This window comes from Balaenoptera physalus, assembly GCF_965194825.1.
Source record: "Balaenoptera physalus genome assembly, chromosome: 7".
Lineage (NCBI taxonomy): Eukaryota > Metazoa > Chordata > Mammalia > Artiodactyla > Balaenopteridae > Balaenoptera > Balaenoptera physalus.
In genome coordinates, this window is record NC_138886.1 from 98,448,411 (window position 1) to 98,465,627 (window position 17,217).

General features: G+C 46.6%; 2 protein-coding genes across 2 annotated transcripts in view; one reads left to right on the forward strand and one right to left on the reverse strand.

Moving 5' to 3' along the window:
• Nucleotides 1-7,443: 7,443 nt before the first annotated feature.
• LOC309665219 (spermatogenesis-associated protein 31E1-like) lies at nt 7,444-11,010 on the forward strand (the record flags this gene model as incomplete). Its single annotated transcript, XM_082471414.1, has 1 exon — nt 7,444-11,010. The coding sequence occupies one exon, from the start codon at nt 7,444-7,446 to the stop codon at nt 11,008-11,010; it is 3,567 nt and encodes a 1,188-aa protein (XP_082327540.1).
• A 5,114-nt stretch (nt 11,011-16,124) lies between these two features.
• Nucleotides 16,125-17,217, reverse strand: part of LOC309665141 (serine palmitoyltransferase 1-like) — a 94,445-nt gene continuing 93,352 nt past the window's right edge. The window contains exon 8 of the mRNA XM_082471377.1: nt 16,125-16,552. The gene's annotated coding sequence lies outside the window, so the exon portion shown is untranslated. The remainder of the gene's footprint in view (nt 16,553-17,217) is intronic.

The following is a 17,217-nucleotide window of genomic DNA, read 5'->3' on the forward strand; positions in this document are numbered from 1 at the left end:
AACATTGGTACTACACTATTAAGTAAACTGCAGACTTCATTCTACTTTCACCAAGTCTTTCCATTAATGTCCTTTGTCTGTTCCAGATCCAAATAAGAATAACATGTTGCATTTAGTTATCTATCTGCCTAGTCATCCTCAATCTGTGAGAGCTTCTCAGTCTTTTCTTGATTTTCATGACTTTTTCAAGTTTGAATATCTCTCATTTTGCTTTTTTCTGATATTTTCTCATGATTAGACTTGGGTTATGGGTTTGGGGGAAGCATAGTACAGAGGTGAATGCTTTTCTTATGCATCATATCAGAGGGTACATGATTTCAAGATGACTTATAATTGAGGATGTTATCAGGACCACTAGACTTAGGTGGTACCTGCCAGGTTTATTCACTGTAAAGTTATTCTTTTTCTCTCTCAAATCTCTGTTAGCTAGAAACCCAACACTAAACCCAATACATGATCAAAATAAAACTCCACTTCTTGGAGGCAGGAATATCTAAATATCTTTATATATTATTTGTAATTTTTCTGTAATTTATTTTTCTGGTCAATGATTTATTTATATAAGTATGGACTCATGGACATTTATTTTATTCTTTGGTTTATAATCTGGTATTTGGTTGTTTGTTTTGTTGCTCAATTTGTTAAAATTGTCTAGTTTAATCTCTGGGCTTATAATTCATTCAGTCTGTGTCTGTTTTAAGTAAACGAATGTCAAGTTGCTGTTTCTCCCTGCAGGTGCCTGTCACTCTCTAGAGTTCCTGTTGGTTGCTTGTCCTGCAACCTCAGTTTTAGGAAGGGTTTGAAAAAAGTCATTAATTTCCAACAACACTCTTTCCAGCTCTCTACATCTCTGAAGTCAATTGTAAAATGTTGATATCTGCCTTTCCTGCCTATCAGGAACACCTTTCCATTTATTCAGAAAAATGTTTCAGAAAAATACCTGGTAAAACATGATCTAAGAACTCACATGAAAATCATGGATGTATAATTACAATATAATTTTTGACTCATTGGTTCTATGTGCTTTGAAGTCTTTTCATCCAGGCTGGTGACATTGAAGAAAATAAAAATGGAGAGATTATTTCTTAGTTTCATTTCCATTCTCTCTCTTTGCATCACTTCCATTTGTCCCTCACTTGATGGAACCTATTACGCACATGAGGACCACGACTCTTGGCTTGTTTTACACCCACCTTATCAATCATGCTTTTTTGCCTTACAGCAATATGCTCACTCCCTGCTTTGTCCACAGTGGAGAACATAGTAAATTATCTAAAACAGAAAGCTCACATTACTCCCATAAGGCACAGAAAACAAGCAGGGGGAATGTTCATGTAACATCCCCATCAAGCAGCCCTCGCAGAGAGGTATAACAGTAAATATCAATGGCGAGAAAAAGTGAAGGCTTTTCAAATGGCCACACCTCCCAGGATCTTAGAAAGAAATGCAACGTGCATTTAGGACTCGAAGAGGTTTAAAGGTCAAAACAGGTCAGAGGGAGTAGACCTAAAACCATCTTATAGATTTGAGCAATTACCTGAGGAAAAAACCCATTTCCTAATATACCTGACAGATGCTGAGGAAGTAGTAGGGAAATGTACCATCTTGTATGATAAAACACAATAAAAACGTATTCTGACAGGAGACCAATGACATTTAAATTGTAAAAAGCTGTTTTCATCTTTCTCTCCAGACAACATTAATTAGAAAGAGATCCATACCTATGGAGGGTATTATCCAAATGAACTGGATAATCCGCAGACCACTTGAATTAATAAAAAAAAAAAACTTTTGTTTGTTGAGGGCTCAAATTATTTGTCAAAAAACAGAAAACTTAAGTTTCTCAATTGAATATTATCACAACATTAAATGATGATTCCAGAATCACTAAAATTGGAAAAGGAAGCAAAAAGTGTACTGTATATTAATGGCCTTCCTATTGTATCTTCAGCTTCTGCTGAAATAAGTAATGATTCAATAGGAGAGAAAGGGAATCTTTCGAAATCCCCAAGAGAGCTGAGGAACCAGGAAAAATGTGATTTCCAGGTGGAATGGATAGAAAATTGACTAAGGTCTAGAAGACCCATGAGGGTCGAGGGATAGAGCTGTGGGGCGGATGGTGGGGAGGGGCCGTGGTCCAGCCTCCTCCTCTATTACTCCCTCCCCAACCCTCAGGAGCCCTTTGTGACCAGACCACAGCTCTATGATGTAGGCTTAGGACATCAGTCCCCAAGTACACATCCTGTGCTCAGTTGCCTGAAGCCAGCAATGTGATTCAGATGATGGAGAATCCTCTCTTTTCTCTGAAAAGCACTTTTGATACTTGGCTGTACTCCAGTAGCACTTCCTGGGCGAGTGCCACCATCCTTGGCTTTCTATGTGGACTGGGGCTCTATTTCCTGTTACTCTCCTACCTCCAGAATAATCTATCTTCACCACCTCCTAGGAAACATGGAAACGTCACGAAGGTAAGGAACCCTTGGGCCAGACCCACAAGCACATGCTTCTCCCTTCTTTTCTATTATTATTTCCACTTTTCTGAATCACCTACAGAGACTCCTGAAATGGGAAAGAATTGTTGATTTCCAGTTTTTCCAGATTTTCCTTATCGTAAGGATAGGAGTGATGACTTCTGGAAACTGCTTCTCTTAATGTTAACATCTTATATAACCATAGTACAGTTGTTAATACTAAGAAATTAACATTGGTACTACACTATTAAGTAAACTGCAGACTTCATTCTACTTTCACCAAGTCTTTCCATTAATGTCCTTTGTCTGTTCCAGATCCAAATAAGAATAACATGTTGCATTTAGTTATCTATCTGCCTAGTCATCCTCAATCTGTGAGAGCTTCTCAGTCTTTTCTTGATTTTCATGACTTTTTCAAGTTTGAATATCTCTCATTTTGCTTTTTTCTGATATTTTCTCATGATTAGACTTGGGTTATGGGTTTGGGGGAAGCATAGTACAGAGGTGAATGCTTTTCTTATGCATCATATCAGAGGGTACATGATTTCAAGATGACTTATAATTGAGGATGTTATCAGGACCACTAGACTTAGGTGGTACCTGCCAGGTTTATTCACTGTAAAGTTATTCTTTTTCTCTCTCAAATCTCTGTTAGCTAGAAACCCAACACTAAACCCAATACATGATCAAAATAAAACTCCACTTCTTGGAGGCAGGAATATCTAAATATCTTTATATATTATTTGTAATTTTTCTGTAATTTATTTTTCTGGTCAATGATTTATTTATATAAGTATGGACTCATGGACATTTATTTTATTCTTTGGTTTATAATCTGGTATTTGGTTGTTTGTTTTGTTGCTCAATTTGTTAAAATTGTCTAGTTTAATCTCTGGGCTTATAATTCATTCAGTCTGTGTCTGTTTTAAGTAAACGAATGTCAAGTTGCTGTTTCTCCCTGCAGGTGCCTGTCACTCTCTAGAGTTCCTGTTGGTTGCTTGTCCTGCAACCTCAGTTTTAGGAAGGGTTTGAAAAAAGTCATTAATTTCCAACAACACTCTTTCCAGCTCTCTACATCTCTGAAGTCAATTGTAAAATGTTGATATCTGCCTTTCCTGCCTATCAGGAACACCTTTCCATTTATTCAGAAAAATGTTTCAGAAAAATACCTGGTAAAACATGATCTAAGAACTCACATGAAAATCATGGATGTATAATTACAATATAATTTTTGACTCATTGGTTCTATGTGCTTTGAAGTCTTTTCATCCAGGCTGGTGACATTGAAGAAAATAAAAATGGAGAGATTATTTCTTAGTTTCATTTCCATTCTCTCTCTTTGCATCACTTCCATTTGTCCCTCACTTGATGGAACCTATTACGCACATGAGGACCACGACTCTTGGCTTGTTTTACACCCACCTTATCAATCATGCTTTTTTGCCTTACAGCAATATGCTCACTCCCTGCTTTGTCCACAGTGGAGAACATAGTAAATTATCTAAAACAGAAAGCTCACATTACTCCCATAAAGCACAGAAAACAAGCAGGGGGAATGTTCATGTAACATCCCCATCAAGCAGCCCTCGCAGAGAGGTATAACAGTAAATATCAATGGCGAGAAAAAGTGAAGGCTTTTCAAATGGCCACACCTCCCAGGATCTTAGAAAGAAATGCAACGTGCATTTAGGACTCGAAGAGGTTTAAAGGTCAAAACAGGTCAGAGAGAGTAGACCTAAAACCATCTTATAGATTTGAGCAATTACCTGAGGAAAAAACCCATTTCCTAATATACCTGACAGATGCTGAGGAAGTAGTAGGGAAATGTACCATCTTGTATGATAAAACACAATAAAAACGTATTCTGACAGGAGACCAATGACATTTAAATTGTGAAAAGCTGTTTTCATCTTTCTCTCCAGACAACATTAATTAGAAAGAGATCCATACCTATGGAGGGTATTATCCAAATGAACTGGATAATCCGCAGACCACTTAAATTAATAAAAAAAAAAAAACTTTTGTTGAGGGCTCAAATTATTTGTCAAAAAACAGAAAACTTAAGTTTCTCAATTGAAATTGGAAAGGGAAGCAAAAAGTGTACTGTATATTAATGGCCTTCCTATTGTATCTTCAGCTTCTGCTGAAATAAGTAATGATTCAATAGGAGAGAAAGGGAATCTTTCGAAATCCCCAAGAGAGCTGAGGAACCAGGAAAAATGTGATTTCCAGGTGGAATGAATAGAAAATTGACTAAGGTCTAGAAGACCCATGAGGGTCGAGGGATAGAGCTGTGGGGCGGATGGTGGGGAGGGGCCGTGGTCCAGCCTCCTCCTCTATTACTCCCTCCCCCACCCTCAGGAGCCCTTTGTGACCAGACCACAGCTCTATGATGTAGGCCTAGGACATCAGTCCCCAAGTACACATCCTGTGCTCAGTTGCCTGAAGCCAGCAATGTGATTCAGATGATGGAGAATCCTCTCTTTTCTCTGAAAAGCACTTTTGATACTTGGCTGTACTCCATTCGCACTTCCTGGGCGAGTGCCACCATCCTTGGCTTTCTGTGTGGACTGGGGCTCTATTTCCTGTTACTCTCCTACCGCCAGAATAATCTATCTTTACCACCTCCTAGGAAACATGGAAACATCACGAAGGTAAAGAACCCTTGGGCCAGACCCACAAGCACATGCTTCTCCCTTCTTTTCTATTATTATTTCCACTTTTCTGAATCAAATTCAGAGACTCCTGAAATGGGAAAGAATAGGACATCTACTCCTAAGAATAGGACGTCATCCCTCTAAGGGCAAGCCAGCCTGGGCAGGGGATAGAGTGAACACTAGGATTTGTATCCAAAGATCTCAGACCAGTTGTCCAGGTGTGGTAGAGGGCTCCAGGGCAAGTCTCACACACAGTGACCGGAGGTCGAGGACTGGATACTGAGTTCAATCTCAGCCAGAGGACAGGCCCATGAGCAATGGATCACCAGCTGTGAACACGTGTCTCGGATGAGGGCTGATCTGCTGGCAGTGCTGAGGCCCTGAGAGCCTCAGAGCGGGGGTTGGAGTGGCCCTGGCCTCGGGAAGCAGAGACCCACCTGTTGGAGCTCAGATGAACCCGTAGTTCAGAGAATGTGTGTGTTTCTTGAGCAGAGGAACAGTGACAAAAGAAATCCAGGGTGAATCTCACATTGAAAATCCTTCTTTATGTTCTTCAGAGAAGGAAAACAGAAAATATTTTTATCCTCTTTAAAAATGAGTGAAAGGCAAGAAAAACCACAGAGCTCTGTTAGTTAAATGTAAAAAGTCATATTATGTATGAACACTGAGTGTCTGATGCTTGTCTAGAGAGGGGAGAGTGAGAATTGGGTCCCAGGTCCTCGTTTTTTCTGTCTCTCAGCATCAGACGGAGTGGAGGGGGAAACACAAGGTTAAGATGAAAAACAGAGCTTTGAAAGGTAAGTTGTGCCATTCAGCCCTGTGTGCCCCGAGGGTTAGGCCCCATCTCTCCCAGCCCTGAGGGCCCACTCCACAGGCTCCGAGGAGGCCAGTGGCAGGGCCTGTGCCTCAAGAAACAGAACCCTCAGGGAGGTTCCTGGGAAGGAGGGCAGAACCCAGATACTTCCCAGATTCCATGTGCACAACGAAGCAGTAAGGGGCCCGGAAAAGGGTGTGGCCCAGCAGGGGTGTGTGGCCTACAGTGGACCAATAGCGCCTGGATTGGGAGGCGGGACCTCCAGGTCCGACCGTGGACAAGTTGTTTAACTTTGCTCAGATTCCTCTGTGATGTGACCCCTGCCCATTGTCCCCCACAGGGAGGATGGGAGGGCAGCAAGGGGTAATGGATATGAAAGTACTTTGTAAATGATAAACCCTTTCATGAGCTTCGCCATCACTGTCAGGGATCATGTGGCCCTGGACGCTGGTGCTTGGGCTCCAATCTCCCAATGGTGTCCCCTTAAAGGGACACAGCACTCAGCCTCCTGTAAGACCCCCTAAGCCCTTGCCTTCACCACCATGACCCAGTCTGCTGTTTTCCAGTTTTCAGAGATTGCCTGCAAGAGCTGGAAGAGGTTCGGGCCCTGACTTCACTTCTACAAAGGTAAAGAACCTTCCCCTTCTCTCCTGGGTTCTTCTTCCACCCAAAGCCTATGGTGTGACACCTGGGCTGCAGGCAGCCTGGGGCTGAGCTGGGAGGGGGAGCGCTGAGGGTGGGGTATGGCCAAAGCCCTGGGGTGAGGGACAGCAGGAGCACTGTGAAGTGAGCATGGGGGCTGTGGAGGGCTGTGGGCCACAGGTGCCCACCCCTGCCTGGCCTGCCCAGCCCTCCTGGCCCTGGGGGCTCCTGGCTGCAGCTTGTGCCTCATGTCTCCTGAAGCCACCTGGGGAGGCTCCCTGACAAGGGCAGCTCTCATCAGCTCTCCTATCAAGACCCCCCTGGTGAAGTGTGCAGAGCAGCGTCTGCTGGAGCCCACCAGCCCTGCAGAGAACCTTCAGAAAAGGCTGTTCCTGCCACGTGCCCATCAGCTGCCCTGGCTCCTCTGACCCAGGGCTCTTTACCTGTGGCCTCCACCCTGTCAAAAGAACCTCAAGACCAATCCAACTTGAAGAGAATCACCCTTGGCACTGTTGCAAAGAGCTCACCTCCAGGTAACTCTTTTTTGGCATCTACCATCGCAGCCATCTTGAGTCTTGGCCTTGCATGCTATCCCATTTTGTTCCTGTCCTTCTGGTGGAAGACTACCAAGGCCTTGTTCTTCCCCACCTCATCACAGAGTGAGTCCCGGCAAGAACACCTGTCCCACCAGCCACCAGGGGCCCCATTCCAGGAAGAGCCCACAGACAAGCAGGTAGAGACTGGTAGCCCCTCACTTGTCAACCCTGAAGTCCAGAAGCTGCTGGAGATTCTAATCACCAAGAAAGTAGAACTAAAGATTCATAAGGGGAAAGAAAAGGATGGGTCATTCTCGGAACAAATGAGCTCAGACTACCACCTGAACACTTTAGGGAATGTGTGGAAATCACTGGGTGCTGAGCAGGACAACACAACCCCTCAATCTTTCTGGAACAGGAAAGACAAAACAGAGCAGCTACCCGGTCCTCGGCAGCTCTTACACTCCGAGGTCTTGAGGGACCACTTGGAACTGACATACACCCAGCTCTACTGTGGTCACCCCTCTCTGCACAGCGAGTCCCTGGTGCCTACTAGGAGCTCTACTCAACAGCAGGCACCCTTTGTTTTATTCAGTGGAGTTTCTAATGGCTTTCCAGTTTCAATTCAACCTAGAATACCTTTAGGTCCTTCCCAGGCCGCAGTCTTGCCCTGCCCGGGGGTCCCACCCCAGCCTTTCACTCAAACCTTGCCTCTGTGCCAGTCCTCACCTCTGGCTCAGATCCAGGCCCAGCCCTACCTCCCATCTTCTCTCCCATTCAGACCACCTTATTCTCCACCCCAGATGAGTACCTGTGGACTAGATTGTCCTACATTTCAGAACAAGACACCATATTTTATCCCAACTGAAACTCAATGTCTGAAATGCCCCTTGTTGCAGAAGCAACTGAAAAGTGGGAAGCCTTCATCCTCTGTGGTCAAAAGATCTCAGAAAGGCTTTAGCCAACTCAATCTCAACCTTCCCCAAGAGAGGGGGCGCTCTCAGGCCCAAAGGTCAGTTTCTATTCATCATGAGGACTTAATTGGCCCTGATCTCCAGAAGCAACATCTTCAAAAGAGGCTCATCAAAGATCAAACCAAGAGGGGCCTGTGCCTCAGTATCCACCTGTCTCTGTCTCTGGAATTGAGTTCCTCTCAGTGCCAATTTTTAAGGACTTATCAGGCACAGGGCAAGCAGGGACCCTGGCAGCCCTCTGCTTTTACAGGCAAAAGGAGACTGGGCCCACAGAAGATAAGGTCCAGGCACCCTAGGAGATCCCATAGGAAGGGTCAAATGCAATTTCAACCAGGGAAGGATTTTGGCAAGGGTCTAAGGCCATGTCTGAGGAGGATCTCAAAAGCTTCCTCCGGGGCCAGGCTCCCAGGGAAGTTTCTGCAAAGAAACTCTGAAAAGGAGTCAGAAAGATACCTGATGAGGCCCTTGATGAGTGACTCTGGAAACTCTTTACCCAGTAGCCCAGAGAAGAAACATCTAGAAAAAATCTTGAAAGCCCATTTGAGCACAAAGTCGACGCAGATTAATCAAGGTTTGATCCCTGTGATTGTGCGTCAATCCTGGCTTGCTGCCAACTGTGTTTTTTCTAAGCCCCACCCTCACGAGGAAATCAGAAATCTAGCACCCTTGAAGTCTTGGAAACCCTGTGTAAACTCCTCCTGTATGCTTTCCTTCCTCAGTCCAAGCATTCAGCAGATGCTGGAAGCACATATTATAAGGTGGCGGGTAAGGCACAGGTGGGGCCTACCCAAACAGGCCTTTGAGCCCATAAATCTCAAGCCATGTGGGGCTCAACCCTTGTCCTCTCCAAGGTCCACCTTTTCCCCCTCTGCCACCTGGCAATCTGGGGCACACTCAAAAGCCAACTTTGCTAATAAGTTCTTGGGAAAACCTCAGCCCCATCAGGGAATGAAAGTGATAACAAAAGCAACAGTTCCCACCCTGGTGAGTCCCCTCCCTGTTCCCTCACCTGAGCATACAGAAATCCAGAGGGCCCTGGGAAAGACTTCACCTGGTGACAGGTATGGGCCCTCAGAGGCCCCTCTGACTGGACAGGAGGGCAGACTGCCTTATCAGATGCCCACAGTCAACCTCATGGGCAGAAGCTGGGAGAATGGGACTGTCTTGGGGTTTCCAGCCGCTAGCAAAACCCTGTCACTACCAACAAAGTCAGTTGCCCAACATCCAAAGGAGCCATGCCTTAAAACACAGGTGGCTCAAGGCCGTGCCACTGGTGAGCTCCTTCAAGACTCTCACACTGATGTGCTCCTTCCTGCAGACATCTTGGCTTCTCATAGGTCTCTTTCCAGTTCCCAGAGGGAACATGCTAGTGAGGACGCGCCAGCTTTCCAGGTGGTGCCATATGACCTCAACGTGAGTGAACAGAGCAGCCAGGGGCAGCAGAAATTCAGAAAACCAAAACTTAAGGACTCATTTAAGAGCCAGAGTGAGATGTCTGTCCCAACTGAGGAGTGGAGGGGCTTTAAGAGGCTCCAACCTGGAAAGCATGAAGAAATGAGGAGCAGCCAGGGACAAGAGGAACCCAGGAAACCAAAAATTAGGGACCCGTGTAAGGGCCAGTTTGCCTCAGCTGATGAGGGGGTGGTCTGTGAGAGGCTCGAACTAGAAGAGGATGAAGAAATGAACAGCCAGAGCAAGATGTCTGCCCCAACTGAGGAGTGGAGGGACTTTAAGGGGCCCCAACCAAAAGAGCATGAAGAAATGAAGGGCCAGAGGGAGGTGCTCGCATCAGCTGAGGAGTGGAGGGGTTTCACGAAGCCCCAACCAGGACAGCATGAAGAAACAAGAAGCCAGAGCGAGACGCTTGCCCCAGCTGAGGAGTGCAGGAGCGTTAGGAGACTGCAACCAGGAGAACATGAAGAAACGAGAAGCAACCAGGGACAACAGGAACCCAGGAAAGCAAAGGTTAGGGACCCGTGTAAGGGCCAGTTTGCCTCAACTGATGATGGGGAGGTCTGTGAGAGGCTCAAACCAGAAGAGGATGAAGAAATGAACAGCCAGAGCAAGATGTTTGCCCCAACTGATGAGAGGGAGGACGATTGGAGGCCCAAACCGGGAGAGTATGAAGAAAGGTCTTCAGGACTAAAGGCTTCTCAAGCAAGTGGGATGAGCCACGCTTCTCAGGTCAGGGAAAGAGGAGAGTCCCTTGGGAGCAAACACCCCCAGCTCTCGCCAGAGAAGAGAGAGCTTTCACCAGAAAGCCAAAAATGGACAAGGCACTTTCTGCAGTATCTTAGCCACAATAAAAAAGGCAAAGGAACAGAAAAATCCCTTCAAAAAGGCAAGCCTGTATCAGCCACTGCTCACCACCAGGAACCAATCAAAGGCAAATCTGTTGTAGAGAGCAGGGCTATTGATCCTCGGGCGATTGGAACAGCTGTTGGACAGGTCCTAGTAGACAAACTGGGGCTTCACCAAGGACTCTGTGCCTCAGAGTTAAATCAGCACCCAGAACAGCTCCAGGCCCCAGCAGAGGGGCATTCGCACTACCACAGGGTTCTCTCCTCTTCAGAACAGAGAAGAGTGTTGAAAGATACAGCCTACAGTCACCAAGCCACCCCCAAGGACCACAGCTACCTTAACAACAGCAGGCATACCAGAGGCAGAGGCGACAAGTTGGCCTTCCCACCCAGGGAACTGGAGTCCCCAGTCAGACCCTGCCAGCGTAGACCAAGGGTGGCAGGTGACTCAGGCCACCTGCGCCATCATCCAACATGTCCTCAAAAATGTGTTCCCTCTGGTCAACCAGAGTGTGCTTCTCATGCCTCTCCTGGTAGGAAAGCAGTGCAAGGAAAAGTGCAGGTCATGCAAAGAAAACCTGTTTCTTCTCATGTTAACACATTGTCTATGTGTTAATGGCTTCTTCCTACCACAATTTTTGTTTCCCAAAATAAATGTTTCTTCTCATGAGAGGTGGTGGCCTCTGTCTGTGCCCTGCTGGGGGGAAGGGAAGGGATCAGGGTCCACTCTTCCCAGGTGCCTGCTTTGGCTTCCAGATGGGATGGGGCCATGGAGGGAGGTTGATCCCAGCGTGGAATACCCATCCTCACCTCAATTCCCTCACTGCATTTAAGTTTCCATAATAGCAGCATTACAGAAACAAGCAACAGCATTCAGGACGTGTCAAGGTGAACTAAACCTAAAGACCTCCCCCTTCTCAGGAACCGGCTCAGTCCTCTCCTGCTCTCTCTCTACCTTGAACTTGTGGGACTGTAGGGGAGGGGTCTGCAGAGGCTGAAATTCCCCTCAGGCTCCAGAAAGTGTCAGAGACAAGTTCACATGTCAGAATAAGGAGAGGAGTTTGGGGGCAGTGCTAGCCCAGAGTCCAGACGTGGCAGAAACCTTGCCCCCATGTCTTGGTGGGGATAGATGATGCCTGCCGTGGAAGCTCCTCCTCTCCCCGATGGAGCTGGGATTGAGGTGGGCCGGGAGCGTCACGCGTCCTCTGTCCTTCTCACACTCTGGAGCAGCGGTGAGGAGGAGGACCGCGCACTCCCAGGTCTGAGGGTGTGAGGTGACGAGCATGGAGGCCGCCGAGGGCCGTCCACCCCTGCCCCGGAGGAGAGGACAGCCCTACTCACAGTGCTCCCCGCCCCCTGGGGAACGAGCAGGGGTGTGACTGTGTGTGCAGTCACCTCACTGTCTGTCATGTGCCCCGAGGGTGGGATGCAGGGGAAGGAGGCAAGTGGCAGAGGCGCCCATAAACGGCGCAGTGACCAAGGAGCCCCTGGCGTCCCACCACCGTGTACAGGCCCAGAGAAAAGAAGTCAGGGGCCAGCGGCTTATGGTGGCCCCAGCCCAGACTCTCCCCCTACTCCAGCTCCCAGAGCCCAGACAGAGGGAAGGCCCCTGGAGCTCCTCCACAGAGGGCCAGGCTCCTAGAGGCCGTGGAGCCCCCAAGCAGGGAAGGTTCACTTCCCCACAATGTATTTAATCAACTTTCACAGGACTGGGAGCTCACGACAGACTCGCGGTCTGTGACCTTTACCTACACGCGTGGCCCAAGGAGGCCCCCAGGGGATAAGTGGGACTTAACAGGCTCAGGGACTGTGCTGGGGTCGTAGCAAGTCTCACCTGCTGTCAGCCTTGCTCACCCCAGAGCCTGGAGGGGGAAGAGGCCAGCAGACAGGATGTGTCACCCAGCGGGTGGGAAGTGACCTGCGGAGAACGAGGGTGCCGTCAGCTTTCCTCCCCGGCCCGTCCACACGGGAAACCAGGGAGACAGGAGCAATTCTACAGAGCAATCGGGGGCTCTGTGTCACAGTCACTCCCGTGCTGCAGAGTCCTGCTCCAGGAGGGTCCCCTGATCCAGGTGACAGCTTGAATGGCCCTGCCCTACGCCTGTCAGGACCCCAACATGCGGGACCAGGACCTGCTGAGGGGGAGCGGCCACAGGCCTGCTTGTGCTGTGGTTTCTCCCTGGAGCCAGGTCTCACCTCTGGGCCCCCTCCTCCGGGGCAGACACAGCACTGGGGGCACAGCCAGGGGCCCTGGGAGGGGCTGGGACCCAGAGCACAGAACAACTTCCAGAGCTCAGGAGAGGCTGGCACAGAGCGGGGCCCCTGAGCCTGACTGCTGCTGGGTCCTCTCAGGGGCACCAAGAGGTGAGTGCTGGGTTTGAGGGTGCTGGACACCCAAGGCACCTGTCGGGAGAAGTGACACAGAGGGACACTGACAGAACAGCAAGAAACAAGAAGCTGCAAGTCCCTTTGCCCTTCTCCTTCTGTGAGGTGCAGAAAGGCCAGCAATGGAGGGCCCCCCACTAAGAGTCCCCACAGGGGGACCCACACTGACCCCACACGGGGACCCACACTGATTCCACACGGGGACCCACACTCACCCCACACGGGGACCCACACTGATTCCACACGGGGACCCACACTCACCCCACATGGGGACCCGCACTCACCCCACATGGGGACACACACTGATTCCACACGGGGACCCACACTGATTCCACACGGGGACCCACACTCACCCCACATGGGGACACACACTGATTCCACACGGGGACCCACACTGATTCCACACGGGGACCCACACTCACCCCACATGGGGACACACACTGATTCCACACGGGGACCCACACTCACCCCACACGGGGACCCACACTGATTCCACACGGGGACCCACACTGATTCCACACAGGGACCCACACTCACCCCACACAGGGACCTCTCAGAGATAATACATAGACTTCACAGAGACCTCTCACAGGAGCCTTATACAGAGCCCTCGCTGAGAAGAGAAATCTCAAGGGACCTGCACACAGTTCCATGCAGTCCACACACAGGCGCCCAGCGCCCCAGCGAGACCACAGAGACCCTTCAAACAGCGGCCTGACACCCACTCAAATGAGCCTGAGCCACCAGCCGGCTCTGAGTGGATCCCAAGCCATGTAGCAAACTGAAGGTGCAGGAGGAGATCAGTACCAGTGCCCCCAGAGAAAATTCTTGTGTAGTTTTTAATTACTTCTGAAAAAGAAGAATTACAGATTCCCCATGAAAACCCACAAAATCCTTTCCTTCACAGGTTTTAGTTCGCTTGAGCTCTGACTCACAGTTGAAAGAATGACAGACTTTGAAAAGAAGCAAAACTCTGCCAGCATCTAATGAGGGAAAAATCTTTGTCCAATTTTAAATATCGTTCAGTCAAATGGCATCAGGGGGTCACATGCTTTGTTTTGCTGGGGACAAGTTCCTGCACTCAAAGTGACTTCTCTCCTTTGGAAACATGATGTAGAGAGGCCTACAGCAAGTGGGATCCATGGTGAAATGAACCAGCAAAGAGGCATCTAACCCCTACTTCCTAGCTGTGCAAATGGCGTGGGATTTCGCACAGAATAGCTTGTGTCAAGTTTGTGAGGTTTGCTTTATTTTTCAATGAAGTGAGCCACCTTATCAGACACACGAAGCTTATTCACAAATGTGACAGATTTTTGGCAATATCTCTATTACATTATCTGGCATATTTGTACTTAACTGCCTAATATTAAATGATATTGTTTATTTTACTCCTTTTAAAATACAGTAGTACAGTCAAGATGGTTGTATGGTATGCGTGTCTCTAGAACGTGAAAAAATCCTAATGTTCACCTGTGATAACTTAAACTTCTGAACCATTTAGAAGAATTCATATTTTATATAATTATAAGAAACGTGCATTTTCCAAGACTCAGGAAATTTATATTTTATTTATTTATTATAGGGCTACAAAAAGGATACATTGCTTAAAAGAATTTTGAAATCTTAGAAAATATGTCACTTAATTGGTGCTTGAAATATATATTACCTCATATCGCTTGGGAATTGGCATTTTAACATCTGTTAAAGAAAGTATATCTTTAATCAGCATTTCTATTATAATAATAATAGAGGTCTCACTGTCTGCCTAATACTTTCCAAATTGTGCACTCAGTTGAGACTACATATTTCTCATTGGTCATAAATTCTGTTGCCCTTTACATGGTAAAAACTGGATAATGTACAGATGTCAAGTATTATGTCTGGTTAAGTCTCTCAGGTCACTCTGTGGGGTAACAGTGTCATGGTCCTTTCTCTCAAAAGAGAGGAGTGAGCTGATGTGAGGGCCCTGTGTATTTTCTTTAATTAAGAAAAACAAATATTCAGGCTGTAAAATATTTTACAAAATCATAGCTATTAATTTTTTGAAATGTGCTCCCTTTGTGACATTTTCTTATGTTACTGAATCACAGAACTTTGGAAAGTAGCCACAGATGTCCTCTAATAGCCAATCAATAGTATTTACTAACTAGACTAGCTCGTCGTTTTCCTATAGATACCCACAACTACAACATCTCACATTCATGAAAATGACACTCTCTTCTTGGAAGTTTAAGCTAATATTTCTAAACCATGTGTTTGAGATAAAACTAAATTCTAGTAAGAGGTATTATAAAATAATGTAATTCCCAACAAAATACATGAGGATTTAGGAAATACTGGCATCTTTCATAGGAAAACACAGTTGCCTCATCTCATCCCGATAACAAGAAATTTGAGTGACACAGCTCTTTGGTCTAAGCATTTGTGTGTGTGTGTGTGTGTGTGTGTGCTTTAGCTGGTCCTCTGGATGGGATGCATTAACATTCTTTTTTTAAGATTTGTGGGCTAGAATATTTTTACATAAGTGATGCATAGGATATGCGGTTTATAAATTAGGCTCTATGGCCATTCTCATCCCTCATGGAATGGAACATGAGGGTAAACAGAACAACCGGCACAAACAGTTTCTGGAAAAACCATTACATCTCCTTGAACTTTCCCAGTAGAAGAAAAAAAGGTGGGGACTTCAGGTAGGCAGCTGAGATACATTTGCCCCACAAATAAGTACATACATTTTAGTCTATTAAAACTGGAAGGACTCCCCCAAAGCTATCTGATGAAAGGATTTGCAAAGAGTAGATCAAGAAGGACAGGCAGGTCTAGGGTCTGCTGGCCACGGCCAGGATACCACCTAAAAGATTTGTCCATAATTGAAGGAGGAACTACAACTTGGCCAAAGTGATGGGTGCTGCTCCTTCCCTCTAGTTACTCCTAGATGACCCTGCCTTTCACCACCCTACACCCTATAGCCCTCCTGCGTTGTCTGTCTGGGGACTTACTGCGGACTTTAGATGAAGGAGATTAGGCGAGGAAGAAGAAGAGGAGAAGGAGGAGAGCAGGAGTGGGGAGGGAACAGGAGAAGGAGGATGATGAAGGAAAGTCATTACCAAAAAATGACTGTGGCCTCTTCTGTAGTCTGGTCACCTAATGAACAAATGGGGACCCTGAGACAGAGAGGGATTCCCCAAACCATACAGATACTCGCTTTCCACAACTGACGCAGACCAAATGCTTCCTCTGCTACATCATATAACCTGTGTGAAAGAATCCTTTTCATAGATCATCCAGATGATAAACCTAGTGTAAATTATTTCCACCACCACAAGGTTATGGCACGTATTACTGTTTTAGCAAAAAAAAAAAAAAAAAAAAAAAATTCATTTTGCCACTTAAAGTATTTAAGAGTATACTACCCTTCTTTGATAACAGTCTGTTATTTTTCATCATAACATGGCTTAAAAGGAAGAGAATAACAAGAGAAAGAAACTTCCAGGAAAAACAATGCAATGTAGTGTGATCCACATCCACTTCTCTGGATAGAACTCCATCATGAAAAACATTAACTCTCTGAATCTTGAATCCACCTGCAATTCAAGGTCATCCATGCAGATTTTGAGAGTTGAAGGCAAAAGTACACAAAATCCAGTTCCTGGAAATACCATCCCTGCTTTGCCCCCATGTCCCCACACACCCCCTCACCTGAGCGGCATGGAGTTTCACTAAGAGACTTCTTGATGGGGAAGCCCGCCAGTCAGAGTGGACAAGACAGTATGCTAGGAGGCAGGAAGAAAATGTTAGAACTTCCATTTGCATTCCTCCTCATCTCATTCTTTTAAAATTCCTATATCTGTATAATCTTTGTCTTGCATATAAATTACGGAACCATAGAACATGCATTTAATTTGCAAATGCATAAATATACACACTGGATCTTCATGCTCAGAAAACTTTTTACTGAGTAGGAGAAGGATAGAAATGTTGGAGAACACTGACATGCACCAGATTCCTGGCCTTTTCTAAGGAATCAAACCAGAATCCAAAACAGCCATGGGCTCTGGGCTCTGTCAGGCAAAGCACATGTGTGTGGCCTGTCCAGGGAGAAGGAGAACCATGAATAAACTTTAGAATATCTGTTTCACCAAACTCTGAAACTCAGAGGGACCCCGTCAGCCCTGAGTTTCACCTTGTAGGCAGAGGGCAGATAACACAGGTAAGTGAACCATTCTCCCCCCAGTTGCCTGCAAACACCATGCAGCTGTGGATTGGTAGGGACCCCAAGTCTGTAGTAAGAGCACAGATCCAGTTAGAATACAGTGCAGGAACTTCCAGACCTTCCAGCAGCATCAGAGCTGCAGGGGGAATGTGTGAGGGTGTAGAAGCAAGGGGGACCTCAGGCAGCATCTAGCAGAGATTGGTGAACAGCAGCACACACCATACC